This window comes from Acanthochromis polyacanthus, chromosome 7 (assembly GCF_021347895.1).
Source record: "Acanthochromis polyacanthus isolate Apoly-LR-REF ecotype Palm Island chromosome 7, KAUST_Apoly_ChrSc, whole genome shotgun sequence".
NCBI lineage: Eukaryota > Metazoa > Chordata > Actinopteri > Pomacentridae > Acanthochromis > Acanthochromis polyacanthus.
In genome coordinates, this window is record NC_067119.1 from 5,228,522 (window position 1) to 5,255,968 (window position 27,447).

Sequence of the window (27,447 nt, forward strand, 5' to 3'; positions counted from 1 at the left end):
TGCCTGTAGTGGGGAAACAAAATATACATAAATATAAGTAAACGGAGTGCGAGATCTCCCTGGTCGATAGAGTGCTTTGGATTTCATTATGCAACAAAACTAAATAATACTTTCTGTGTTTATCGATAATTTTAGCAAACTGGAAGCATAATTAAATAAAGTTTTAAATCTTTTCTGGAACAAAAGCCAAAAATGTCCCGACAATGAGTTCCCATTGAAAAATGAAACTGAACATTCCTTTAAAAGGTGCAGTCTTAACTGTAAAAACAGTAGTTTCAGGGAAGGAAAAAAGAATAACGCAACAGCTTAGAATCTTTCCGTGTCAGTAGATTTGAAATGTGATCTCGAATCACTCCATTAATGGTGGTAACACCTACCTTTACCTTTCAGACGCTACGAAGGTGATTTATGTCTGTGGGCATGTAGAGACGGAGCCAAAACACAACCAATAGTGAAACCTATCAGAACTACACACCTAGATATGGAGTTACATCCAGGACTTACAGTTTTTCTGGGGGAATTCTGATGCGTAATCATTTCCTTCAACCATACAGATGCATTTTACCAGCAGAACCATCCTCCATTCAACCCCAAAGTAGCTCTGACCAACCAGAAAATACACTGATTTTGTAGCAATGTAAAGGCTTCTATTGCAAAAATATATGAATAAAGAATGCATTTGCACATGTTTTGATCAGTTAAAGTGTGCAGGATTCAGGTTTAGCTGCAGATTTAGTGGAACCTCTTGTACAGATTAGTAAGGACTGTGGAGACGAAACTTTGAAGTAGTACGACCCACTGAACAAGACTGAGTCAGTACTTACAGCTAAAAGAGATAAACTAAAGGCCGGGTTGTCCCCGATCAAGTTTTGTCGTTCCTATCCAATTTAGTATTCAGTTTCTGTCAATACTGAGTTCCAGCTGCAGTACCTGGCAGTGCCACCAGGTGGAGTATCTAACCGATTAATACTGTAGCAACTAGAGGAGGCTAACACTCGGACGAGCAGTTCCCTGTTGGCAAACTAAGAGTATTGCGGGCATTTAGCTAGCAAAGCTAGCAATGGGGCACCATGACAAAGACTTAGGTGGTGATTAATGACATCCAACCAGAGTTTGTGTCTATGATGGTGCTTTGATATCTCAGAAACATAACAGAGCCACCTGTTTGGCCAAAACTGTGTCTACATAGCAATATTGACACACTGGGAATCAAGAGCGCTGTGGAGGTTTAGCTAACAGCGGGCACCATGACAAAGACTTACGTGGTACTTAACGACCTCCGACCAGAGTACGTGTCTAAGACAAACTGGGATCAACTTGGATGGTGCTTTTATGTTCCAGTGGCCTATTGATGATGATCTTAATCCTTTAAAGCTGCTGTCCGGAGTTTGAATCGCAGCGTCTCCCAAAACACTGGTGGTCTCTCCCTCTGATTTCGCACCTTTATTTGTGCACGCGCGCAGTACATGAGGAGTGCCCGGAGTGCTGCAGCATCTCGCCTGTTTTGCTGTTTTCCCCTCTTCTACATTTAGTAAATTTACGTTAGAATGCTGTATTGAGTCTAACTTGTCCTAATACCAAAATAACATGAATCTGCTAGGACGAACGAGTAAAGTTTCAATATGTGATTACACTCGTGTATCCCTCTCGATGACGTTGTTTATCAAACTTAGTGCATTTACGCGTGTATATGTATTACATTGTTTATTTATTTCTATCTAGAGTTCAGAATTGCATGACTCCTCTGACGAAGAGTATGTCCCAGACGCCCCAACATCTTCCTCCAGAGGTCGGGCATCTAAACGAAGCCGTCAGGCGGGCTATGGAGGCCGTGGTCGGGGAGCGATGCGAGCACCCCGAGCCAAAAAACGTCCTGCAGTCTCTTGGCCTGACAAGCCGTGGGATTGGTAACTTTTCTGGAAGTTGCTGAGCCCTGATGCTCTCTCCTCCACAAGCAAAACAAATGTGTGCGCGGTTGCGTAGTGCGTAGCTCATCCACCTCTGCATGGGCTTGCTTGCTGTGCGCCTAACCGTTGATTGACAGCATGACAAAGCTGAAGCTCGAACTTGATTGGTCGGCAGCGACCGGCGCTTTTTGGAATAACATGGGGGTCTATGAGAGGAAGGCGGAGCTCAGGAATAAATTTTCATATCGCGTTATACTAACTTTATATTATAGTATCGAACTAGACCAACACATTTAAGCTTTGTTAAAAAATGATACATAAATTGAAAACAAACGGAAACTCCGGACAGCAGCTTTAAGTGGACAAAATATGCAAAAAAAAAAAAAATAATAATTTGAGAAGGGGGCAAATGCTTTTTCGCGGCACTGTATGTCATGTCATTCTCACAAAGCTGACTGATTTAATCCGTTTAGAAAGTCCAAAGCTTCCATTAGACAACAGATTTGATTATTTCTTCCCCTGTGAAACAATATTTACAGCAGCTGGACTGAAGCTCTGCAGAAATGCGACTTCAGGCTGGATGTTTGTTTGTTTGCAGAAAATCTTTGCGCTCAGCTGACTTTCTCCACATTTCCAGGCCGAGTAATAAGCCACGGTAAAATAACAGCAAATCATCCCAGATCTCATCAACGTCCAGAGGTATTACGTAATCTGGGATTAGCGCAGATTTATGCACTAATCTGGCTTTTTCTCTTTCCTCGTAAATGACTGCACAAAGCTCCGGCTGGAAGTCACAACGTTGGACGTCACGGAGCGTAAACACTACGTATGTCTGCAGACACGGCAAACAGCTGTCACATCTGAAGAAGATTCACATCTCAAGTGGAAATCATTGATTTTCTTTTGTGTTACGCAACAAAAGACACAGAAATAGCTCAGATTTAGGTTCAGAGCTCACCAAGAAACACGGTCTTCAACCAGATATTGTAGATATTTCAGTTTAAATCCGTCAGCTATAGAATTTCTGGGTCAATTTTCCCAACAATTTACCACCTAAACTATCTTAAATATAATGGAAAAGGAGGTTATGATAATTAAAAATAGCCCTAATTAAAGGTTGCAACTATTATTTTCATTGTCAATTATTGTTTTATCAATAAACTGAAGATTTGTTTGATGTTGAAAAATGTCAATTTAATGTCTGCAGACACAGCAAACAGCTGTCTGAAGCAGATTCACATTTAAGTGGAAATCATGGATTTTTTTCTCATATAATGCAACAAAAGACAGAAATAGCTCAGATTTAGGGTCAGAGCTCATCAAGAAACATGTTCTTCAACCAAATATTGTAAATAATTCAATTTAAATCTGTCAGCTACGGATTTTCTGACTTTTTGGATCAGTTTCCCCAACAATTCACCACATAAACACAGCTACCATCATTAAAAATAGCAATATTATTAGGTTGCGACTATTAATTTCACTATCAGTTAATCTGCTGACAGTTTTCTGAATAAACAGATTAATTTTTTGCTCCAGAAAATGTCAACTTAATGTGTTATTTTGTCAAGAAACCAAAGATTTTCAGTTAACTGTCACGGAAGAGGAAAGAAATTTGGAAATATTTGTATTTAAAATGCTTTTTTGGCTGTCTTCTCTTTAAAACAAAACACTTACATTGGTTATCAGATAGCTTAAAACTAATCAGTGCAGCTCTAAAACTTTAAGAACAAGATGAAAACAAGGAAGATTTGTTTTATGATGTTGTTCTTAGGGATGGCTCGAATAGTGGTTTCTGGCCTCCGAATATTCGGGTCCTATTAAAGACGAATATCCGGATATTCGTTCCGCCCCGTAACGTCCGACGGGGGGCCCGGATATTCGGATCCTTTCGTCTGGTCTCCCGGGTCCAAATTTTGCCTTCGTTTTTTCTTCAGTTAAACTGAAGAATTCCCAAACAGCGGAGGTCTTCAGCATCTTTTCTTGGGTACCAAAATTAAAATCCGGATACCGCCGTAGCGAACGAATATTCGGATATTTGGGTCCAGCCCTAGTTGTTCTTGTGCTAAAAATCTATTGAAAAGAACAAAATCTACAATCTAAAAACATACCCGACACTGCAGTTTTAAAAACGAAAACAATAATCTAGAAAAACAGGCTGAAAATATGTTGTGGTGGATGAATCCACATTTGGTGTTTTGGTGCATATTCGGAGCAGCCGGATTGTATATTTAAGGATGATTAAAAATAAACTGGGCTGTATGTGTGTATTGTAAGGCAGGAACATGTCATTCTGTCTAAAGGTGCGGCTCATTGTTGAGTTTTTGGTTATTTTTAGACAACAATGGCGCTCTGTGACACGCAGGAATGACATGTTTCAGACAGACAGTCCTCGCTGAACATTTAATAGAGATTAATGAGTTTCAAGACATCCGCCCGTTAAGTATTCCTGGGTGTTTGTCTCTGCAGCATGACACCAGTCTGACCAGTAACGTCTGCAGGTCTGGTTTCTGCATCTGAACACCTGGAGGAAGTGGGGCTTTTCCATCCCGGCCTCCTCACGCTCCTCCAAGGCAGCGAAAGATTTCCGGTTTGTCTGTTCAGGTAACAGTCAGCATGAGGGCAGCTGGAATAAGCAGAATCCACTGACAGAAATGGCACAGCTCATTCCATGATGCGTTCTGAGGTTTAACGGCGTCCGACACGCTGCCATAAAAAGGTACACAAGACGTCAGATGACTTAAGATAGAGAAAAAACGCTCGGTCACACCATCAGAACTCTGCTAAAGGCCTCTTATGTAAGCGAGACTTCCAGGCCGACGCGCTGGATTTGAAACGTTTCCGTGTTTGCGCTACATCCCCGATAAATATAGAAGACGAGCATCGGCAGGATGAGATGGGAAGTTTCAGGTCACGGTCCGGTGTTTGGCTAACGGGAACCAAACTGGTTGAAGGACATATGCTCTAATTCCATCTGCACCGGTGGCCTCGATGTCTTGTAGATTTTCACATTACATTCATTAACGTCACAACAGATCAACTCTCAAAGCTGCGGTTTACGTAACATTTTATATACGGTTAATGCAGGGTCGTAGAGTTTGAGGACCTCCAGAGTCACTACAAAAACACACGAGTAGATTATTTATCCGTCTGTATGAAAAACTCTTCAAATACTCCCTCCTACTGAGGCAGTAGTAGTTTTGGCTAACCTGCCATCTCAGTTAATAATAAAATAATTTGACACTCAGGAAGTTTAAAACCAACCTCAGGGTTTGTGTCTCCGCCTGTAATTTATTGTATTTACTGACTGCAGTAATTACAGCTGGTATTGTGTTATTGTAAGTGCTGTACTTTATGTTCTGTGCTTGTTTTTTATGATCCGTGTTCTTCCCTCATGAACAATAAATCAATAAAGACTCCTGCTTGAACATCGAACACATGTACAACATTTCAATCTCATGTAAATAACCATGAGCAAGATTGTAATTTAAATTGCATTATAATTTATTTTACACTGTACTTTTTATATTTCTCTTTCTACATGTAGTACTTTTTTTCAGATTTAGATTCCATATTTATTCTCTTACCATAGCTCCATTCACCACGTTGAATTCCTCGTGTATCTGAGCTCACTTGGCAATAAAGGCTTTCCGATTTCCTGCCCGGCGACAACGCTTGTAAATTAGCCGCTAGCTAACTCTGACTGTTACCTGTGTGCTGCAAATACACACAATGAGTTAATTTAATTTTGTATAGAATACTTGACATGTATCTACCTATGAATATATTAGATTGCATCTATACTAATTGTTTAAGCTTCTCCATACTGTATTGAATTTAAAAGGAGTAAAGCTCAGTGAAGAAAAGCTGCTTGAAGTGGACAACTATGGATTTTTAAAGATTATTTTTCTTTCTTGATAGTTGATTTATGGTCTGGTTGGAGGTTCAGCAATTCTACTGGTGAGGCAAAAAAAGAAAAAAAAAAAAAGCTGAAAGAATCCTGAATAGAAATCTGTGGGAAAATTCCACTGAGCCAACAATGGTGGTTCTATGACACACATCCTGCTCTTCCAGCCAAAAACCAAACTGCAGAGGTTTAAAATAGAGGTTCAGGATGCAGCAGGTACAGATGGACCTCCAATAACCTTCTTTAAATAACCTACAAATGACATTTTTAATGGCTTACTGTATCTATAAACGTGACTTAGAATGTGATTCGAGCAACAATGACATGTTTGTAGAGTCACAGCGCTGTGTATCGAAAAATCCAAGAAATTTCTGCATGAAAATGAGTGTAAAAATCAGTTTTTAGACCTTACTTTAGGGCAAAGCCACTAAATATGTTCAGTTTTTGAACCAGTGCCTTCAACAGGATTGACTGAGGATTCCATGCATGCAGGTTCCATGTTGTCTAGACCGCTGAAACTGCAGCTATAGCATCTATTTAGATAGAAGTCTGGTCTTTTTAGCCCAAAATAACGACTACCAAGTAGCTTGTAAGGGTTTAATATCCACTTTGATTAGTGTTTTAATAATATTCAGCAAGAAAAGTCCAATAGTCTAACATCACGTGAGCCACGAGTTTAGTTTGTCCTTTTTAAATTTGCTGGGTGTGATTTTCCTACTGCAGGAGTGATGAGTAATGGAGCTATCGGTTCCACCAGTCAGGATGTGAACTAGAGACTTGTGCAAACAGGACAGCGGAAAATGGCTTAAAATATCTACTTTTAATTTCTATAAAAGTGCATGAAATTTCAGTTACATTTGGTTCAATCAACTGACAGCCAAGAAATTCCCTCAGAGCTGCAACAGGAACAAAGAAAAGAGCAAATTCCTCTTTTACACTTCAGCTGTAAATTCTTCTGACCACCAGTTATCTTTTCAGAAATCACCTTTTTTATCCTCAACCTTTCCTGCATTTGGTTCAAAAAGTCACTCCAAACCACTGACCTGACTGTGCCTGTTTGCATTTTCAGTGCTGTTACTTGAGTCCACCTGAGCTTTAAAACGTTCCCACGCTGATCTCCGTTAACGGTGCGATTCGGAGCCGCTCGCCGCCTCCGGTGCCGCCTGGTTTCCGGCACACCGGCACCCCTGCTCTCTGGTCAGGCTGGTGAGGAGCTCCAGGACTCGGATCTCGTGCTCCATGCGAGCCTTCTCCCTCCTCTCCTCCCTCTCGGCCGTCTCCCGCTGCCGGCGCTCCTCCCTCTGCAGCCACTGGGCCAGCAGCTCCTGGTGCCAGCGGGCCTGCTCCTGCCTCTGGCCCTCCAGCTGCACCAGGAGGCCCCGGGTCTCCGACACCAGCTGCTGGAAGCACTGCGACAGGTGCTGGAGGACGGGCTCCAGGCAGGAGGAGGAGGAGGAGTCGGAGTGGCGGTGGCCGGAGGTGGGGAGGCCGCCGGGGTTCACCTCTGGGGGAAGCAGGAGAGGGGAGGCGACTGATTGGTTTAGAGGGGGAGGTGGAGGAGGAGCAGGTAGAGGAGGTGCTGCGTGAGGAGAAGGAGTGCTCAGGCTGTTATCCACCGTTGTAGCTGAAGTAAAACAGAACAGGCGTGACATCAGTGACCAGAATACAGTATCCCAATCCTCTCCATCCATCCATCAAGTCGTCCCTCATCTATCGCAGGGGTTAAAGTCCAGACCCGAGCCCCAGCGATTGACGAAAATCTGGGAATTTTATGATTTGTAAGGCTTTATAAACCCTCCCCACACACTCATAAACCTTTCCCACACTCACTTCCTATGCTCTTAAACCAACGCAATTTCAACAACATTTAAAATTCTAGATGGGCACTCACCGGTGAATATGCTACAATTTAAATGATGAAGACGATGCTGAATTAGCTGTGCAGTACTGATGACGATGAGATGAATGCCCAGCACAGCGAGAACGGACAAGATGCTGAACGCTGCTATAAATGGGAGACAGAGGAGACTGATGCTACGGTCTCTGAGCCAATCAGCGTAACCATCGAAGAAAAATCAGTCAAATCAAGATCTAAGCTAATACTCGGGACATTTCATCAAAATGGCTTTTTTCTGTGAGTCTTGTTAGAAAATGTACGGGTCATTCCATATCATTTCAACCAGTGGTCCATGGGTGGCCAAATGTAGCAGTTTAGAAGTTCGTGATGGATAAAATCGCAACTTTGTCATTCTCTGTAACATGCAATTATAAATGTAAAGTAAATATTTTCACGTTTCTGAGGACTATAGGTCACTGTGAAATGATTCTGAAAATTTCAGATCTCTATCTTTTGTTGTTCAGAAGTTATAGAAGTCTGAAAATGGTCGAAAATTTCAAGTCTCAATTTTGGCTGCAATAATAGGGTACCCCCTACCTACTTCAAATGGCCATAACTTTGAAACTAATGACAATAAAGCATTCAAGTTTTAGATTTTCCCATCATATATAATGTACTAAATGTATGTAAAAACTTAGCAAAATCTGAGAGGGTCGGGTGGGAAGTTTTCTGAAAATTGGTTGATTTCATACAGAATGACCCGTACCCAAAGTTCTTTAAAAACAAGAAACCGTGAACTCCTCGGTGCAATCAAGAAGCCATGACTGACTCGGCTTCAATCAACAGCTACATGACAAAAAAATGTAGGAACTTGAATTTGGATAAACTCCGGGCTGCACAGATGTGACACATATGGAAACAGAATTAAAAATGTACATAGTAAAATACTTACAGAATGATTTGCATTTTCTTGGACTACTGGTAACATTTGTGAAAAATTTCGTACACGCAATTAAATGATTATTATTTTTTTGGACAATATATTTTATATTGTTATATTGCGCAGAGGACAATTTTGAAGTTTTCTACTTCTAGCCATGTTGCTCTGTTTCCACAGAGTCGCAGGACTTTATATTGCGGTGAAAAATGAGCCCACAGTGAGAAAAAATGTGACGGGAGCAGAAAAAAAACTCCATAAACTGGGAGGATTAAATCCATTTTTAAGGGCAAAAGCAGACATTCTCCAGCTCCAGCAACTAAAATGAGATTCTCTGATCAAAGATAAAACCGGTAGTTTGAAGACCTCTAGCTTAGCAGCTGGTTAAACCTACCGATCTTTACCAAGCTTGGTTCTAACTGCTAAGTCGGTCTTTAGAATGGATTTCATGTCAGTTATGCCAACTAAACTGTGCTCAGTCGCAGCCATGCATGTTGTTATGTATTCTCATGTGCTCCCTGGCACTGTACGTCGCTAGGATACCTAATAAAACCTCTTGAATCTGATTTGCTTGTGTGTCATTTCTGATTTGCAGCAACTACGGATGATCAGATAAAAAGCAAAGTTAACTTAGCTGACGCTGAAATTAGAAAATCAGATTCGTACAGTCAGCAGAAGTGCCTGCCAACAGCCAACAGTCCAAATTAAATCGACTACTTACGTATTATGTAATCTATAAAAACAACAAAATCACATGCAGCATTTAGATTCTTCATCCAGCAACGTGTAGAGTTGCTTAACTGCAATTTTCATGCCATTAATTCACTCTAATGTACATATTTCTTCAACTGTTAGTCAACAGATCTGAATTATTCCCATCTCATTCAACCAACGTAATAGCTTGTCTTTCTGTGTTCTTTTCCATCGCCGTCCTGCCTTCACACAACATCTTTTACAACTAAGATAAAGGTGCTCTCTATGATTTTTAAACATACTAGTCATAATAATATTAGTGGAAAATTTTAGAGTCTCAAGACTGATGTCAGCCACAGTTGTCAAATTCAGCTTTTTACTAACCCTGAATATAACATTTGGTTAAATTTGTACCCTTTTGTAATTTAAATAATAATCACCGTACATACCGCTAAGTTCCTGATGGATGGCTGTCTCCAGGTAAACTTCATGCCGTCTGTCTCTGGGATGCTGCGAGAATCCCGAGTCGCTCAACTCCAACTCATCCGTTGACTCTTCCCCGTCCTCCATCTTGACCTCAGAGTCCAGCTGACATCCTGTTCTCTCCTCTAAAGAGACCAAACGTTGCCTCGCCGACCTCCCCAAAGAGTAAAAATGGTGTCCGCCAACCTCCGAGCTGGAGTTTAAATCTGGAAGGAAACTTCTTGTTCCGTCCATGGAGATGAGGCGTCGCTCTGCCATCCCTTCTGGAGACACAAAATGAGGCCCTCCGTCCCCTCCGGCCGACCGCCTCCCCAGCACCGCGTCCATCTCTGCAAAGTATTTAAAGGTGCACGGCTGCGAGCTGTCCACGCTTTTCTGCAGCTTCGCCCTCACGTAGTTGGCTTTGAGAGTTTTGACCCGGAGCCGGCACTGGTGGGGACTCCGAGAGAATCCCATCTCACACATCCGAGACGAGAGGTGTTTGAAGACGTGGCGGTTGCGAAGGTTTTCCGCCAAACTCTTCTGGACTCGCTCGTCGCTCCAAGCGCACAGCAACACCTGAGTCTCCTCCGCCGTCCAGTTAACGGAGCGCTCGGCCTCTCGTTTCCCTGTACGGCCACAATAGAGCTCAGTGATGGTGGGACATAAACAAGTATAAGCCATACAACACAGTACACAATTATATACAGCTGATGTCATTGGTTAAAGCTGCTCCATATCAAAGTTGATCTGTATCAATTAAAGTTGCTCCGCATTAGTTCAAGTTGCTCTACAGTAGTTAAAGTTGCTCAAAAATGAACTAAAATTGATCGATATTAGCTAAAGTTAATATTATTGGTTAAAATTCCTCTATATTAGTTTAAGTTCCTCCATAATAATAATAATAAAACTTTATTTATAGAGCACTTTTCATGCACAAAATGCAGCCCAAAGTGCTTGAACAAAGTTACATAAAATATAACAGTTAAAAAAAATGAGTAAAACGAGGAATACAACAATAAAACAAAAAGAAAAATGCTAAAACAAAACAATAGCCGTGACAATAAAATCAATCAGAATAAAAAGCCAAATTAAAGAAATTAAAGAAATGTTAGTTAAAGTTGCTCTAAATGAGTTAAAGTTCCTATATAGTAATTAAAGTTGTACTATATTATTTAAAGTTGCTCAAACTTAGTTAAAGTTGCTCTATAATAGTAAAAGTTCCTCTGTATTAGTTAAAATTGATCTAATGGAGTTAAAGTTACTCAAAAAAGACTTAAAGTTGCTCCATATTAGTTAAAGTTGCTGAAAAATGAGCTAAAGTTGCTCTATATTATTGAAAGTTGCTGAAAAATGAGTTAAAGTTAAATTTCTCATTAGTTGTGAAATAGCTTTTAAGAGAAGAGCGCTACATCTACATCCTTCCAGGATTCTTTATTTTTGGTGACTAATTAAGAATAGCTCCTTGTTTTCTTACTAACTGTAAGCTTGTGTAACTTCATAGAGGCTGTCGTGGCTAATTTATTTAACGTTTACTGAACATTTACTGGGAGTTGACTTCAAATGAAATGACACAAAGTCAGTTATGTGTCTGCATTTTTTTAAAAACAGATGGCCAAAAAAATCGAGTGTAAACTTTGCAAACTGCAGTTTTTGTACCACGGCTCCACAAAAAAAAAAAAAAAAAAAAAAAGACTGCTAAGTTGTTACTATTATTATATATTATTACCATACTTGTGTTACATTTTTTCATAGTACTTGTGCTGGAATCACAACCTGATATAGTTCTATTTTGGGGCAGGTGCGTGCTCGTCTGCTGTTATCATTTCAGCTTAAAACAACCATGTTGAGATGATTTAATATGCTGCAAACAGAAGCTTTTAATGTGTATTAATAATGCATTTAGGCTAAAAAGGCAGGTAGAGTGCTCTCAGTGCACTATAGCTGATTTAGTTAATCTATTTTACACAGACATTTGGTGAAGAACGTGGGTGTGATTTAATTGACCAAGTTGACTTCAGTGCTGTCATGAAGGCAGCATTAATGGCTGAACTGTAAACTTTTAATGAAGTCTAATGAACTGGCAAATCAGTGCAACTTTAATTAAAATACACATCAGGTATTATTCAACATTACTCGGTCTTAATGTGAAATTAATGACTAATAAAGCTAGCTTGTGCCAATTAGCTTCAGTAGAAACTGTCAGCCTGCACATTTTCAATTACATCAACTCCTGACAGACAACGAGAAAATTAAGTATGACGACTTTTCTGCATTAATCTGATGGCAGTTAAACAGTTTTTTTCCTAACAAAGCAGCAAAATTACATTACATTAAGCTTAACAGTTTATGAACAAGGTGTTTTTGTCTTACATCAGTAGAGATAAAAACTGAAAAAACAGCAATCTTACCAACTAACATCAGTAGAATAAAGATTAAGCTTGTAACTGAGCAGATTTCAGGTTGAGGAACTGAAATCCACAACCAATCTTTAGCAGAGATCAGATTCTAGCTGTGTTGCTAATTTACCAGGAAACAAGCTGCTAGCTGATTCTTGAAAAGTTCAGAGTTAGCAAACAAGCGAATTCACACACTTAGAGTGAAACTAGCACGAAAACACTTCTAGAGATGTTGAAGGCCTTCCGTGCTAGCTCAAAAAGGATTGTTTTGAGAACATAACTGTTGCTAAACTGAGTGAAACCAAACTATTGTGTGATTTCTGCTGTGTGTAGCAGCCTGGGCTAACGTTAGCAGCTAGCAGCTAGCTGACCTACATCTCCATCTGTGTGACTCTAAATGTCTGTTCAAACACAAACACGACACGTCGGCTGCTGCTCGGAGTCTTACTTCTGGTCGTGGACACGGAGTTGATGGAGTTGATCATCGGGGGGTTCATGTTGTCGAGCTGCAGCAGATGTAAACACTAAACTCACACTGACGCTCCTCACTTCCGGGTGACGGCGATCAACGTGTGACGTCAGGTTACGTGACGCAGCTTCGTGTTAAAACATTAAAATGATACAGAAAATAAATTTAAAAGCACGATGAAAAGTGGGGAAAATGAGCAGATTCTGCTTCAAAGTTTGCTCTAACTCTTTTTTGTCTCTACAAACTATAATAAATGCACTGAAAATGATTTGCATATACTTGAATTATACAATATACATGACCTAATATGCAAAGCTCCTACGTGTCCTATATTTTATCTTTACACAGCCTATATATTCCTTTTTATATCTCTTGTGGAACCATGAAAGCTTTATGCCATAGCACCTAATGATGATACTATTACATCACATATTCATTCCCTTGAAATATTCAGCATATTCATATACTGCATGTACAATATTTATTCAGAGAAGCTCTATACATGCTATGGGCTACGTAATATATCAATTTAGTAGCTACTTTGCAACGTGCAAGTGTCATAGTCACATCGCAGGAAGTGCAATGTGAAGAAAGATTAATTAACTCAAGCATATTGTGTTTTTATGACCTTGTTTTGCTGCTTGGTACCAAAGAAAGCTTGCATGGATCTCATTTTTATTATCTACTGGGGGAAATCTGTCGAACAGAACAACATTTATTAGATATTCTATTTTAGTGTTGTTGGATACACAGAGTTTTGTTTTTTAACTTTACTCACAAGATATGAGACAGAAAAATGATCGAGGAACAGCAGAGAAACACTGCAAAAAGGAAGATTTGGTTGCAAATACAAATGCAACATACATTGCATGGAAATGTTTCTGCAACAGGAAGAATAATGTTGAACAAAAACAAGCACTCTGCTTGCAGCTATTGCTCCATGAGGCAATATGACTAGTTACCGTTTTGAAAGCAACCACAAAGCTTTGTATGATGAATATAAAGCCAGATCTGACAGCCATCAAAGCAAAAACCATATAAAAAAATGCTCATTTTCAGTTTTTTAAAGTGATTTTTGATTTCGATGCAGCTCCACACTTGTATAAAATTTCCCCATTTATTCTATTATGATTAATTCTTACCAAATAGAGTTATGCAAGTCATCTGATGCAACTTCCTGTATTTAGTCCTACCATAATATACACAATATATTACAATGTCAGTCGTTGTGCAGCCCTAGCTTGTATAAACACAGCATAAGAAACCTCTTAAAATACGTTCAGAAACAGAGATTGCATGTACACAGCAGCTGGGGGTTGGGTTTTGGTAGAAAAGGGGGTAAATGTCAGCGGCAGCGTTCAGTCAGACAACAGCACCGCATGAAAAACCTCCTCATTCATTTACATGAGACAGCAGTGGGCACAGCGGGGCGTCGATGCAGAGGCCTAAGGCAGCAGAAGTCACGGTCAAACAGCAAGAAAGTTTTAACCTGCTTCAACCTTTGCCTCGGCACAAGGCCTCATTTCATCCTACGGTGCAAACAGAATATAAACACACACAAGTTCACAATCTGCTGTAATGGAAACAGTCACACATATGATCCACAGGACAGCGTGAAGTGCTTTGCTGTATCCACCGGTGCAGCCCTTTGAATTTTTAATGCGGAGCTATTTTTGGTGTAAATGCCAGTTAAGGTCATGTTTCAACAATGGGTCTTGCTTTGAGATATTCAGATTATTATTTCAATATTTATACTGTACTTAGACATTTTTAATACTCATTTTTATTGTAAACACAAGCAATTCTGCATCTTATTTCTTCAACCAGCAGGATTTGCGTGTTCCTTTGTACATTAGTTTCCTTATTTTTCCTAAATGTAGCATGCATGAGCTACTGGATACCTCGAATTTCCCCAAGGGATGAATAAGCTGGCACTATATTGCACTACTGCCAGTTCATAGGTTGATTTTTATGTATTTTATTTCATTCATACTGTCTTTTGATCCTGTTTTGAATGCATGGTGCTCATACAAAGGAGTGACAGAAACATCTTTTCGGTTCCTCTATGTGGCCTCGATGTATAGAGAACTTGACAACTTAGCAAAATACAAGTTATGATGCGACGAGAAATGGATCTTACATTTACTGACTCTTTGCTAAAACAAGCTACAATTCTGCTGCCTCCAATAATTAAAAAAAACTAAAATGCAGCTTTAATTACGATCAATACGGCACTTTGTTTCATAAATCTGATTAGAATCTTGGCCTTAATTAATGTCAACATTCAGTTTTATCCATCTGCTCACTGAAGCTGGAGTCTAAATGCATCTTTGAAGTTTAAACAGCAGAGTTCATGTCGTATTACTAATCACAATAACAGAAACTAACAAGCTGATGTTGCAGGTTTTACCACGCTACAATCATATGAAAGCAACGTGTCCTCAGTCCCTCCTGCAGTGATGTGTGTCCACATGCGATTTACTGCTAAGTGTGCCCCTCGTCCCCACTTTGAATAACAAGTGTTTGGAGGAAGCGGCTCTTAAAGAGGCTGCGAGGCGCTAACGGCTCGTCTTGCGCGTTCCCTGGACGTCTGCCGAGAGCATTAAGATCTCTCCGTTTATTTCACCGCTTCACCTCCTCCTACAAACACAGCAATTAGAGGAGGAGGTTCTACTGATGCAGATTCAGTCTGCTCGCCGCCAGGAACATTTGCATTCGAAGCCCTCGGCCTCTTTGTTCCTTTATACGTCGGAATGCGTTGCAATGAGTTTAGCAGTAATCTTAAAAGAGCATGCAGCATGCTGTTTGGTGCTAAAGCCAAATTGCTTCTTCTGATTGTGCTGCCATGCATGAGAGAATAGATTTAACTCTTATTTGGTGTCTTACAAAGAATTAGATGAGAAGATTCAACTTTATTTCTTTCTTATTTCTAGTTGTTTTTAGCAGATCTGAATGCTAGTTTAACAGAAAGTCTGAAATCAGGGGAAAACTCTTCGGTTAGCTTAACAAAGCTGCTAAAAATGCCTTTAAATTATTGTTGTATAGAGAAAGGGAATTATTTTGGAGTTAGAGATCACTCCCCTTTGCCTGAAATTAGCTCAACTCAGGGAGGTACACGTTTTTGAAATTATGTAACGCAGTTTTCCAGCATTTACAGTTTATAGGCGTCGTCAAATCTGGCTTGACTTCTGTCACAAACTTCAAAGACTGTCCAGACTAGCTGATAAAGATGAAAAACATTTTGTTCAGTGACGTATTCTGACATATTTTCATGTCTTCTGGGAGTCAGATGATAGATGGAATCAACTTGGCACTAGAAACTACTGGAAATTAAACAGAAACCAAATGAAAGGTTCTCTGTCCCGTCAGTTCCTCATCCACTGATGATCTCACAAAGAGGAAATGAGAAAAGGCAGTTGTGGATTTTTTAAAAACCTCCACAAGTGGTTTTGCACACAAGTTTACAAGGAAGATACAATGAAATAACCGAGAACATCAGAAAGTCCCTTTCTATTGGAAGAGGAGATCTGCTGTAAGGGAGAAAGGTAATTCTAGTGACTGGCTTTCGACCCATTTTTTTGGGAATCTTTTACTAAGTCTGACCAGGAACTACTGATTACAAGAAGCAAGTTTCTGTTTAGGTCTTGGGGACAGATTTTTCGAAAGTGTGTTGTGACTTTTCAGTGACCTTGAAGCTACCAAGATTGAGGAAGCAGTACACCAATAAATAGAACAATGAAGGTTTGATAAGCTGGCCAATGTGGTGAATTTTACATTCTTGATGGCGATGTAAGAGAAGAGAAGGGAAGAAGGACTGGATTAGGCCAGAAAAATTACACTTTTGTCCTCTCTGAGCAGTTATCTTCTCCAAGTTTAACCAAACACCATCAAGACCCAGATGGCAGCAGTTTTTCAGGGTCTTTTCCCCTAAAAACAAAGGCCGTTAAAGAGGTTCAACAAGGACAGTTCTTGGAGTTCAAAGGTTCAGGTTGTGTTAAAATTACCTTCTTAAAGTCCAAAGAAAAGACTTCATCATAGGAGTTGGGAAAGGAATTACCTTCAGTGTGTCCATCTTCTTAGTTGTTAGAGAAGAAAGTCAAGACAGAAAGAGTTGGCCAACAGTAACATCCTGTTTCAACAGACATTAGATCTCTGGTTGATGCTTCACGTCCATCAAATCATAGATAAACAGAGAAAAAGCGGCATCTACCGCAGAACCATTTCTACTATTCTCTATGGACTTTGCATTTATTTATCACACACTAAAAGACTGACCAATTTCATTGCAAACCTAAGCGACAACAGTATACTCTGTTCTGACTGCATGAATGACAAAGAACAACACAAGAAACGCTGGCGCTTCTTGTCGTGATTCCAACGCTCCAAAACTGTTCAAACTGAAGCCAGACATGGGAAGGCTATTCTATCCACAGAACTACAAAAATATCAAGATGGAGAGTTCAGCCTTCAAGTTCATCCAAAAGTACCTCAAGGAATAACCAACTTTCAGGTTTATGTCGCCACCTATCATACTACAGTATATGTAGAAGAGGCACCACTAGTTAGTTTGCCATTTTGTGCTTTTAGATTCAGTGCGAAGTTGCTGATGTGTGACACAAATTGGTGATTTTGATTGGCTTTAGATTGTCTAATTGCCTTCAAGGGTTGTTGAAGCTTTCTATTGCTTCCAAAAAAGACGAATCCTAGATGTTTACATTCTAACGTTATAAAGGTGTGCATGTCAACTGGGAAAAGTCTCATCTGTTGTGTTTCAATAACATATTTTTAAGCATATTTTGAAGTACTGCACTAAAAAAATCAAGGGAAATAGCAAAATTAAACAACAAAACTTGTTACGCACACTTGAGATGATTGTTGACCTTTTTGAAAAAGAGGTAACACCTTTGTCGAAGAAGTTCGTACGAAATGAACGTTCAACTCCTGTGATTTATCAGCTGTTTTTTCCACTTTTTTCATTGTTTTAATCTACCAACAACATGAAACATGGCCAATAGCGGATGACGCTAAACCACAATTGCAACTTTTCTGACTTTGAGCAAGACTTTCATGAATTGTTCTTGTGTAGACGACCAACGTTTTGTTTGTTTCTACTTCTTCTTTTTTGGGCAAAAAAATGATTTACTTCCCATCTTCTTCTGCTGTTTATTACAGTCATGTGTAATTCCGCCTATGGTGCCACCTTGTGGCGATAATATGCAACCTAGTTTATTTAATCCAAACCACTTAATGAAACCAAACTAATACACATTTTCTTGTTATTTTGTTGCAGTTCACTTCCAACTTGATTGATTATTGCAAAGAAACTCGACTATCGGTTTTGATGTATAAAGTGGAAATGCAACTTTAAAGACAAAAACCAAGAATCCAAGAAGCTTGTCAGCAGTTTTCTGTTGAACTTCCGTCTTTTGTGCAGTAAATTACACAGAAAAACCCAAAGCTAGATGTTGTCTTGTCATGTTCACAAATCACAGTTGACACCCGGCTCCATTACTTCCACTTCTTCAACATGAATTCACTAAAAGGGGACTTCCAGCTCATGATTTTGTTCTCGACTTTACTCTCAAGGAAGAAAATGATGCAAGTAAGAGTTTAAAATCACACAACAACCGTTTAGCTCTGAGCAATTTGTTGGTGGCATTTTGCTCAACAAGCCTGAAAAGTGCTTGCAGTTCCGCTTCGATAAAAATAGCTGCAGGCCGTGGATAAAAGTTACTCTTCACAAGACAAACGACGAGACCGCCACACCTCAGGTAATTACAGAGGAAGATGGGAGTCAAGACGGTCGACTGGACGTTTGTCTTGTTTTTCACGCTGCCTCCAGGCTGAACAACATCACACAAACACAAACACACAAACACACACCTGGACAGTGGGGGTCAAACGCTTCATGAATCTGCTCTAATTATTTCAGTAACAACGGTGGCTGGCTCGTTATTTTTATTCATGAACACTCATTTGTAGCCTGGCTGGGGATTACAGAAAGAATTTTTGCATGTTTTTAAAAAGCAAAAACAGGAGAAGTTAAAGAGGAGGGAGGATCAGTGTCGGTTCAGACCTGCGATCTTCCTGGAGCTCTAATTACTCATTACGTTTAGCAAAAGAATCAAAACAAAGAGCTCGGATACAGATATACGGCTGTAAAACATAAACAATAAATCTGCATTTTTAACAGATTTACACACGTGGACAAAATTGTTGGTACCCCTCAGTTAAAGAAGGAAAAACCCACAATTCTCACTGAAATCACTTGAAACTCACAAAAGTAACAATAAATAAAAATTTATTGAAAATTAAATAATCAAAATCAGCCATCACTTTTGAATTGTTGATTAACATAATTATTTTAAAAAACAAACTAATGAAATAGGGCTGGACAAAAATGATGGTACCCATAACTTAATATTTTGTTGCACAACCTTTTGAGGCAATCACTGCAATTAAACGATTTCTGTATTTGTCAATGAGCGTTCTGCAGCTGTCAACAGGTATTTTGGCCCACTCCTCATGAGCAAACAGCTCCAGTTGTCTCAGGTTTGATGGGTGTCTTCTCCAAATGGCATGTTTCAGCTCCTTCCACATATGTTCCATGGGATTCAGATCTGGGCTCATAGAAGGCCACTTTAGAATAGTCCAACGCTTTTCTCTCAGCCATTCTTGGGTGTTTTTGGCTGTGTGTTTTGGATCGTTGTCCTGTTGGAAGACCCATGACCTGCGACTGAGACCAAGCTTTCTGACACTAGGCAGCACATTTCTCTCCAGAATGCCTTGATAGTCTTCAGATTTCATCGTACCTTGCACACTTTCAAGACACCCTGTGCCAGATGCAGCAAAGCAGCCCCAAAACATTACTGAGCCTCCTCCATGTTTCACCGTAGGGACAGTGTTCTTTTCTTCGTATGCTTGGTTTTTGAGTCTATGAACATAGAGTTGATGTGCCTTACCAAAAAGCTCCAGTTTGGTCTCATCTGTCCAAAGGACATTCTCCCAGAAGCTTTGTGGCTTGTCAACATGCATTTTTGCAAATTCCAGTCTGGCTTTTTTATGAGTTTTTTTCAGCAGTGGTGTCCTCCTTGGTCGTCTCCCATGAAGTCCACTTTGGCTCAAACAACGACGAATGGTGCGATCTGACACTGATGTACCTTGGCCTTGGAGTTCACCTTTAATTTCTTTGGAGGTTGCTCTGGGCTCTTTGGATACAATTCGAACCATCCGTCTCTTCAATTTGTCATCAATTTTCCTCTTGCGGCCACGTCCAGGGAGGTTGGCTACTGTCCCGTGGGTCTTGAACTTCTGAATAATATGAGCCACTGTTGTCACAGGAACTTCAAGCTGTTTAGAGATGGTCTTATAGCCTTTACCTTTAAGATGTTTGTCTATAATTTTCTTTCGGATGTCCTGGGACAATTCTCTCCTTCGCTTTCTGTTGTCCATGTTCAGTGTGGTACACACCTTTTCACCAAACAGCAGGGTGACTACTTGTCTCCCTTTAAATAGGCAGACTGACTGATTATGAGTTTGGAAACACCTGTGATGTCAATTAAATGACACACCTGAGTTAATCATGTCACTCTGGTCAAATAGTTTTCAATCTTTTATAGAGGTACCATCATTTTTGTCCAGGCCTGTTTCATTAGTTTGTTTTTTTAAATAATTATGTTAATCAACAATTCAAAAGTAATGGCTGTTTTTGATTATTTAATTTTCAATAAATTTTTATTTATTGTTACTTTTGTGAGTTTCAAGTGATTTCAGTGAGAATTGTGGGTTTTTCCTTCTTTAACTGAGGGGTACCAACAATTTTGTCCACGTGTGTACATACAGTAAAACAGAGAGATTTACATGGTCACACACAGTTAAAAATGTAATTATCATTTGTAAAAATACAGGACGTTTTTTTACAGTTTTAACCTCAAACTAAGACTCTTTGTCTCTGATTTTACTAGAATCGATCAAACGAAACAGGAAAAATCTTTAAAACAGTTTTTAAAAATAAATTTTAACATTTTTTAATCCTTAAACTGCTTAAGTAAATGTAAATGTAAAAATTGTGTAATTTAACAGTCAAATATTGTCCAAGGACAAAATAATATTTGTAAAAATATAGGTCTTTGATGTGGAAGTTTTTTCTAATCTGTTATGATTTTTTCATAATTAATGTGTAAATTTATACTCTTATTTCTGTAATTTTACTTGATATTTTCTTTAACAAAATTGTAATATAAAATAAAATTTAAAAAATCACTATTTTCAATCCTAAATTTGTATAGCTATTCTTTCAAGTAATAGCAAATATGTGTACAATAATATCAGTTTTGCTAATTGAAAAAAGTTTTAAAAAGCACAATTTAACAGTAAAATATTCAAAGAATAAATTAATATTTATAAAAAATATAGATTTTGATGTAGATGTTATTTACAGCAATATCCTGACAATTAATGGGCAATTTTTTTTCTAGATCCTTAACTAAACAATGAAAATCTATAAATTAACAGTAAAAGAAATTATTCAGCATTTTTCACTCTTGAATAAATATACTTTTTATTTCAGAAAACCGCAAATATTTTAACAATAATTGATTTAAATGCAGGAAAAACAATATAATTTATGGTCAGACTTAATATTACTACTTTTCTGTACTTTTTTTATAATTAGCATGCAAATTAATGTTTTTTTTCTGTGATTTTACTGAATATTATGTATTATATGTTAAAAATTGGGAGAAATATTTTTTCTTGTTTTTCAGTCAGTAATAAAATATTGTTTTCCTTTCAATAACAGCAAATATCTGTAAAACACAATTTCATCTATTCATTAATTCATTAATTTAGGCAGATCTAAATCAAGTAAGAAGCTTTTTTGTGGGTCAAATTATCTTTTATTTTAAGTTAATTTGAAAGCAATTACTCTTTTTATCAGTGACTTTCCAAATATCTAATTTAACAAAAAAAGGGAACAATTTTAAAATCATTTATCAGTCCTTAATATACATTATTTTTCTTTGAAATAACACATATCTGTAAATTTCTATCAATATTAATTATATATCTTTATTATCATTGTATATATAATGAAATGAAATTTAAAAAGAGTTCATAAACAATGTTTATAAAAGTGTATAAAAAGAAAACCACACACATACATTCCCACATTCAGTTAGCACCATAACCTTGTATTTGCACAAAAAAGTTTAGTTTAAATGCCAAGGCAGTAGTGTTTAGAGTATTTACAGTTCAGAAATAAAAACCTGTTTGTAATTTTATTGATCTGCAGCGTTTTGACCTCAGACTGTTTTCTGCTAAAGATTCTGAACACCTAAAACAAAGAGCCAGAATATGATAACATGTGGCTGCAGTGGATGAATGAATCTCTCCTCCAGCCTGTACTCTTTCTCCCAGGGTGCTCAGCGGTGCAGAAACCAGGTCAGCTCAGAGGTGAGACGAGGCTGGAGTCGCTGACGTCAGAACAGAGCTGAGGTTTCCCACAGAGACACTCTAGCTGCTGCTAGGCGTCGCTTCATTCTGCCTTTCAGCCGTCATGTTTCCTGACAACCGGCGGCCGAGTTGTTTGGATCAAACTTTCTTAGCAGACACAAAGACTCGACATGGGAGCAGCGCAGCTATTCGAGGAATCCGGGCTCGTTTTCAGCCGGTGGCCCCCGAACAATACAGGGTTCCAAAGAGGCAAAGTCTGACTAACGCTGCAGTAGGTTAAAAACACTGCAGAGGAACCACGTCAAAGCAGGGCTCATCTTTAACACCTTTATTACAAGCAGAAAGTCTCTTCAAAACAATAAAAGCTAGGAAATATGTTCACATTAGTGCACTTCTAAAATGCTGATTTAAAAATCAACTATTAGAATAAAACACTGTGAAGCAGCACCGACCTGGAAAAACCTCCCAGCTGGTGTTAGTCGACCTTCAATCTGACCAAGTCACAGCTAAAAACTTCTCTTTTTATTGTAGATATAGTAAAAAACAAAAATCATAAATAAATAAATAAATCCTCTTTTTAAAAAAAGTAAAATCCGGCAGTAAGGGTGCCACAAAAATGCATTAAAAATGACAGAGTAACATAAAAGCTGTATAATATAGTAAAAATAGTTTCAAATATTTGCAAAATTATAAAATAAATAGGAGATTTAAATGCAATAAAACTGTCACTTTACAGTCACATGTTGTTAGGCTTTTGGCTCGTTTTTTAACAGTCATCATCAGACAGAAGTCGTAAAAGAAAGTGTTTGACGTCGCCAACCAAACCTCTTTGAATATCTGAAGGCGATTTTGACCTTAAACCTCCCTTTTATGAATCCTGCATCCTAAATACTTCTCCAAATTGTAGCTCTTCTCCTGAAAACTTGGAAATGTCCACTTCTAACTGCAGACATTTGCAGATTAGCATGTTACCGGGTGTGTTGAGCTGAAAGTTTTCAAGCCAAAACGCAGGAAAATTCAGTGCACCATTATCCTGTAGTTACCGTCTCTGACCACAGTGGCCGCTGTTGTGCAAAATTTACAAACAAAACCAAAAAAACACACAGAGCGTCCTCGGTTTATGACGTCCTTGACCTATGGCGTTTTTTCGTTTTGTCGGAACTGGTTATGTGAAACTAGTTTGAGAAGCGGAGTGGACGAATATGTCGTCACGCGGCGCTATAAGACCGCTTTGTTACGGCAGTTGTACACCATCTTGGATTGTGCTACATTCGCTAACTTTTTTCCTTCATTATGGCTCCCAAGCGTAATTCAGACTCTTCTTTGAAGAAAAGGAAAGCTATCTCCACTGAAGTGAAATTAGATATAATAAAATGCTCAAGTTGTGAAAACAGTGCAACAAATTCTTTTATCTTCTTGTAAGATGACTCATATATGCATGAAAGTCGTTGGTATTCATGACTTTTCTGAAGAACTGATATTGTGTTGCATGTACCGGCTTTGTTTACATTTTTGCCGGAGTTCTGACCTATGGCGAAAATATTGGGTCAATCCGTAGAAACGGAACTCTGACTTAAGTCGAGGACCTCCTGTATGTTAAACTGTCTACGTAGTCCACCCCTCTGGTGTTCAGGCCAAGCTGACGGCTCTAATGTGCAGTTTTTGACATGACTGAATCCCATCATAATCATCATTTCATCACTGCCTGTTGATATCGCAGCAAACGTTCTTTTTGCAGCTGCAGAACATCTGCTCTCTGCACCAGGGTGGGATGAAGAACCACAGAATTAAAAGAAAAAGAAAAACACACTGCAGGTCATTTATCAGCCATAAAAGTGGGCTTCAGAGCTTTAGTGATGTGGAGCTGCAGACCCTCAGCTGAATTACAGAACTCTCAGTCCGCCGCCTCTAATTTTGCTGCGTTTTTATAGTAGCCGCCAATTAGCAGAGGCCGCTCTGACCGAGAGCAAACTCAAAACATCTCTGACCAGCTCCAGATGCACGTATGAGAAAAACATCACGTCGGCTGTTACATGTTCAACAACACCGATCAATCTGAGATGAAAAGGACGAGAACACGTCAGGAAATGTGTTTTAAATGGTTAACTAGGGGAAAAATAAGTGAGGTCAAAGCTCTTTACACTGGGAAGGTCCAGTTTAGACACAGATACACTCTAACAATTTAATAAAGATTAGAAAAATTGTGAAAATCTGGCGTTTAAAGTGACAGAAAAATGTGCTAAAAATACTAGAACACTGTAATGCAAAGAAACTGAAAAAGAATGACAAATAGCTGCAAAATAATTCTTATTTGGCAGATTTAAAGACAGTAAAACTCAAATTTTACGTTCATGTACAGTAGAAATGAATTAATATTAATATTTGTAAAAATACAGATTATTTTGACTTAAAGTTTTTCATGTACAATTTTTCCTCTACACTCAATGATTACATGTTTCATTTTTTTCTAATTTATTAGAATGTATTCAACAAAACAAGAAAAATCTGTCACAATAACAGTTAAAAGAATAAAAATATATATGTTTGCTTTCAAATTTTAGCAAGGATTTCTAAAACAACTGCATTATTTTTTAAAATATTTTTGTTAATTTTAATTTAACTTAAGAGTAAGAATTTTTTTAAATTTAATTCAACAAAAACAGAAAAAAAAATGTGTAAAATAATCATTTAAAATCTAGTTGCCATTTTTTTTAGATAACGGCAAATATCAATAAAATAACATTCTCGTTGATGATTTAAATCTAGTAAAAAATTCTGTAATATTAGGGTATAAAGTAAGGGTAAAATTACATCAAATTAAAATAAAATAAATTTAAAAAAAATTAAATTAAAACATAATGAAAAAGGATTAAAAAATGTAGAAAATATAGTACCGAAAAAATAAACAGAATATACATGAGTGACAGTATTTATTTATTTATTTTACCTGCAATTTTACAAAACAAGAACAATCAAAATTATAGTAAACTATTCAAAACATTTAAATGGCTTTCTTTTTCATTTTTTTAAAATTTTTTTCAAAGTGCAGGTCGTGTTTTTGTTTATCATCACGTGAAGCTAAATTTGTCCCCAGTCGCTTCCCGTCCACCTTATTTGAGTAACAAACAGTCTAAATGTGTGCAGCTCTACAGGCATTTCCACCTTCAATTCCTTCCTTTGTTTGCCTCAAACAGAAACAGAGAATCTAAAAAGGGAACAAAGAGTTAAAGGACCAAAACACCACCCTGCGTTCGTGCACATGTTTGACAAGAAGTCACATTCCTCCCAGTTGTTTCTTTTAACCAAATTAGGCTCGAGTTTCTTATGTAAGGTTGGCGCTGATGTTTACATAAATGGAGAATGTCGGTCAGCGCTCTGAGAAACTGTCCGGTGTCTGAACTGAAGCCTTAACCCTGGCGGTTACATCACAGACCCTGGATCAGCTGAATGAATGATTCCCCTGTCGACCTGCTGCTGAAGTCCGCAGCTGAGAAAGCACAACCGCTGCAGTTAATGATATCTGAAGAGAACACTGCGGCCTGCATTCCAGTCAGACCACAAAAAACATCCCTGTTATCCAGCCGTGACCTGGTTAGAGGATATTTAATGATTTGCAGGTCAAAAAACATCCAGACATGAAGGTTAAAACTGGGTCAAAGCAGCGGTACAAAATCAAGTACTGGACTGTAGAGCAGAAGAATGTTTTTAGCTTATTGCTACGCCATTTTTGCAACTTTCGTGCAGAAAAAAGCAGCTAAAAAGATGCAAATATGATTTTTTTTATTCAATTAGGCTACAACAATCTGTTAGCTACAACTACTAGTTATTTTAAACATTTAAATTTCCATATAAAGCCACATATTTGTGATTAAACTACACAAAAATACAGTTAAGAAACAACCACGGCATTAGCATCAGAATTAGCTAAGCTAGCAGCTAATTTGTATTTGTTGTTTGTGAGAAAACATAACTTTTATACCCACCAGCAGGGTTTTTTTTTTTTTTACAGTTTTTGGATTTGAAAAATAGTGTAATTCTTTCAATTTTTACATTTAATTAAATTTTTCTTGCCTATTTTTGCAGGGACAGTGCACATCTAAAAGTAACCGCACCAGAACTAGCTAAGCTAGCAGCTAATTTGCTTCTGTGAAACATCTCTTCTGTACCCACCGGCAGGTTTTATGGTTCAGAGGTTAAGTAAATTTTATATTTAATGATGTAATATTGCTATCTTTACTCACACAAAAGATTTCAGTACTTCATTACCTTCTAAAAATGAAAGATTTGAAGGTGTTTTGACTGTAGGTGGTGACAACAGACAGCTGGGACTGCTACATGACCAGCTCATATTTGGTAGTTTCCTTGATGAATCCAACTTGAAAGTCTGCTGATTCAGTTTCTGGCTCTGAAAAATGAAAAAAATCTGGTAATTTCTACATTTAATTACATCTATGTTGTCTATTTTTGCAGAGACGGTGCATATTTAAAAGCAAATGCACCAGAGTTAGCTACGCTAGCAGCTAGCTTGCATCTGTGAAAGCATCTCTTTTGTATCCATCAGTAGGTTTTAAGGTTCAGAGGTTAAGTACATTTTATATTCATTGATGTAATACTGCTACCTTTACTAACATGAAAGATTTTAACACTTTTTAAAATACTAAAGTGAAAGATTTGAAAGCGTTTTGACTGTATGTAGCTATAAAAGACAGCTGGTTGCCACATGACCAGCTCATATTTGGTAGTTTTCCTGCTTGAAAATCTGCTGATTTTGTTGTGTTTGTACAGTTTCTGGTTCTAAAAAAATGGTGTAATTCTGTCCATTTTTACATTTAATTACATTTATGATGCCTATTTGCAGGGACAATGCACATTTATAAGCAACCACCCCAGAATTAGCTAAGCTAGCAGCTAATTTGCATCAGTTGTCCCTGGGAAAGCCTCTCTTTTGCACCTGCTGGCAGGCTTTAGGGTTCATATGTTAAGTAAATGTTTAAATTTATATTGCAATATTGCTCCCTTTATTCACACAAGAGATTCTAATACTTCATCAGCTTCTAAAATGAAAGATTTGATGGCGTTTTTACTGTAGGCAGTGACAACAGACAGCTGGGAGCTACACATTGTCAAGTTGTCTTTTAGATGTGTAATCATAGGAATAGTGGTTCAATTCCTGGTTGGTTCTAGCTCTTTAGCAAGACACTTAATGTGTGTTCAGAGGTACCCAGATGTGAGTGCATGTCAGAAAAACTGTAATTTACTATAAAGAAAAGTGTCTGGCAAAGGAATGCAGTACAAATCCTGCATGTCCAGCCACCTAACTGCTGCTTTTACCTGCAGTTATTGATCAGTATTTGCTTCAGAAACCTGCAGGTTCTCCTCAGTC

At 38.3% G+C, this 27,447-nt stretch overlaps 2 protein-coding genes across 2 annotated transcripts in view; both read right to left on the reverse strand.

The window, feature by feature from the left end:
* Positions 1-27,447, reverse strand: part of rasgef1ba (RasGEF domain family, member 1Ba) — a 169,998-nt gene that overhangs the window by 47,193 nt on the left and 95,358 nt on the right. The gene's annotated exons all lie outside the window — the stretch shown is intronic.
* Positions 6,616-12,732, reverse strand: LOC110971202 (uncharacterized). Its single transcript, XM_022221536.2, has 3 exons — positions 12,591-12,732; positions 9,731-10,372; positions 6,616-7,438 (listed from the first exon to the last, which is right to left on the reverse strand). The coding sequence occupies exons 1-3, from the start codon at positions 12,637-12,639 to the stop codon at positions 6,936-6,938; spliced, it is 1,194 nt and encodes a 397-aa protein (XP_022077228.2). The 5' UTR covers positions 12,640-12,732; the 3' UTR covers positions 6,616-6,935.

Bases quoted from the DNA above. Each gene is read 5' to 3' on its own strand.
- LOC110971202 (XM_022221536.2), bottom strand. From the start codon at position 12,639: ATGAACCCCCCGATGATCAACTCCATCAACTCCGTGTCCACGACCAGA. The intron at 10,373-12,590 runs GTAAGACTCCGA...GTGGCCGTACAG, and splicing joins CTCCGTGTCCACGACCAGAA to GGAAACGAGAGGCCGAGCGC. The intron at 7,439-9,730 runs GTATGTACGGTG...GTTTTACTTCAG, and splicing joins CATCCATCAGGAACTTAGCG to CTACAACGGTGGATAACAGC.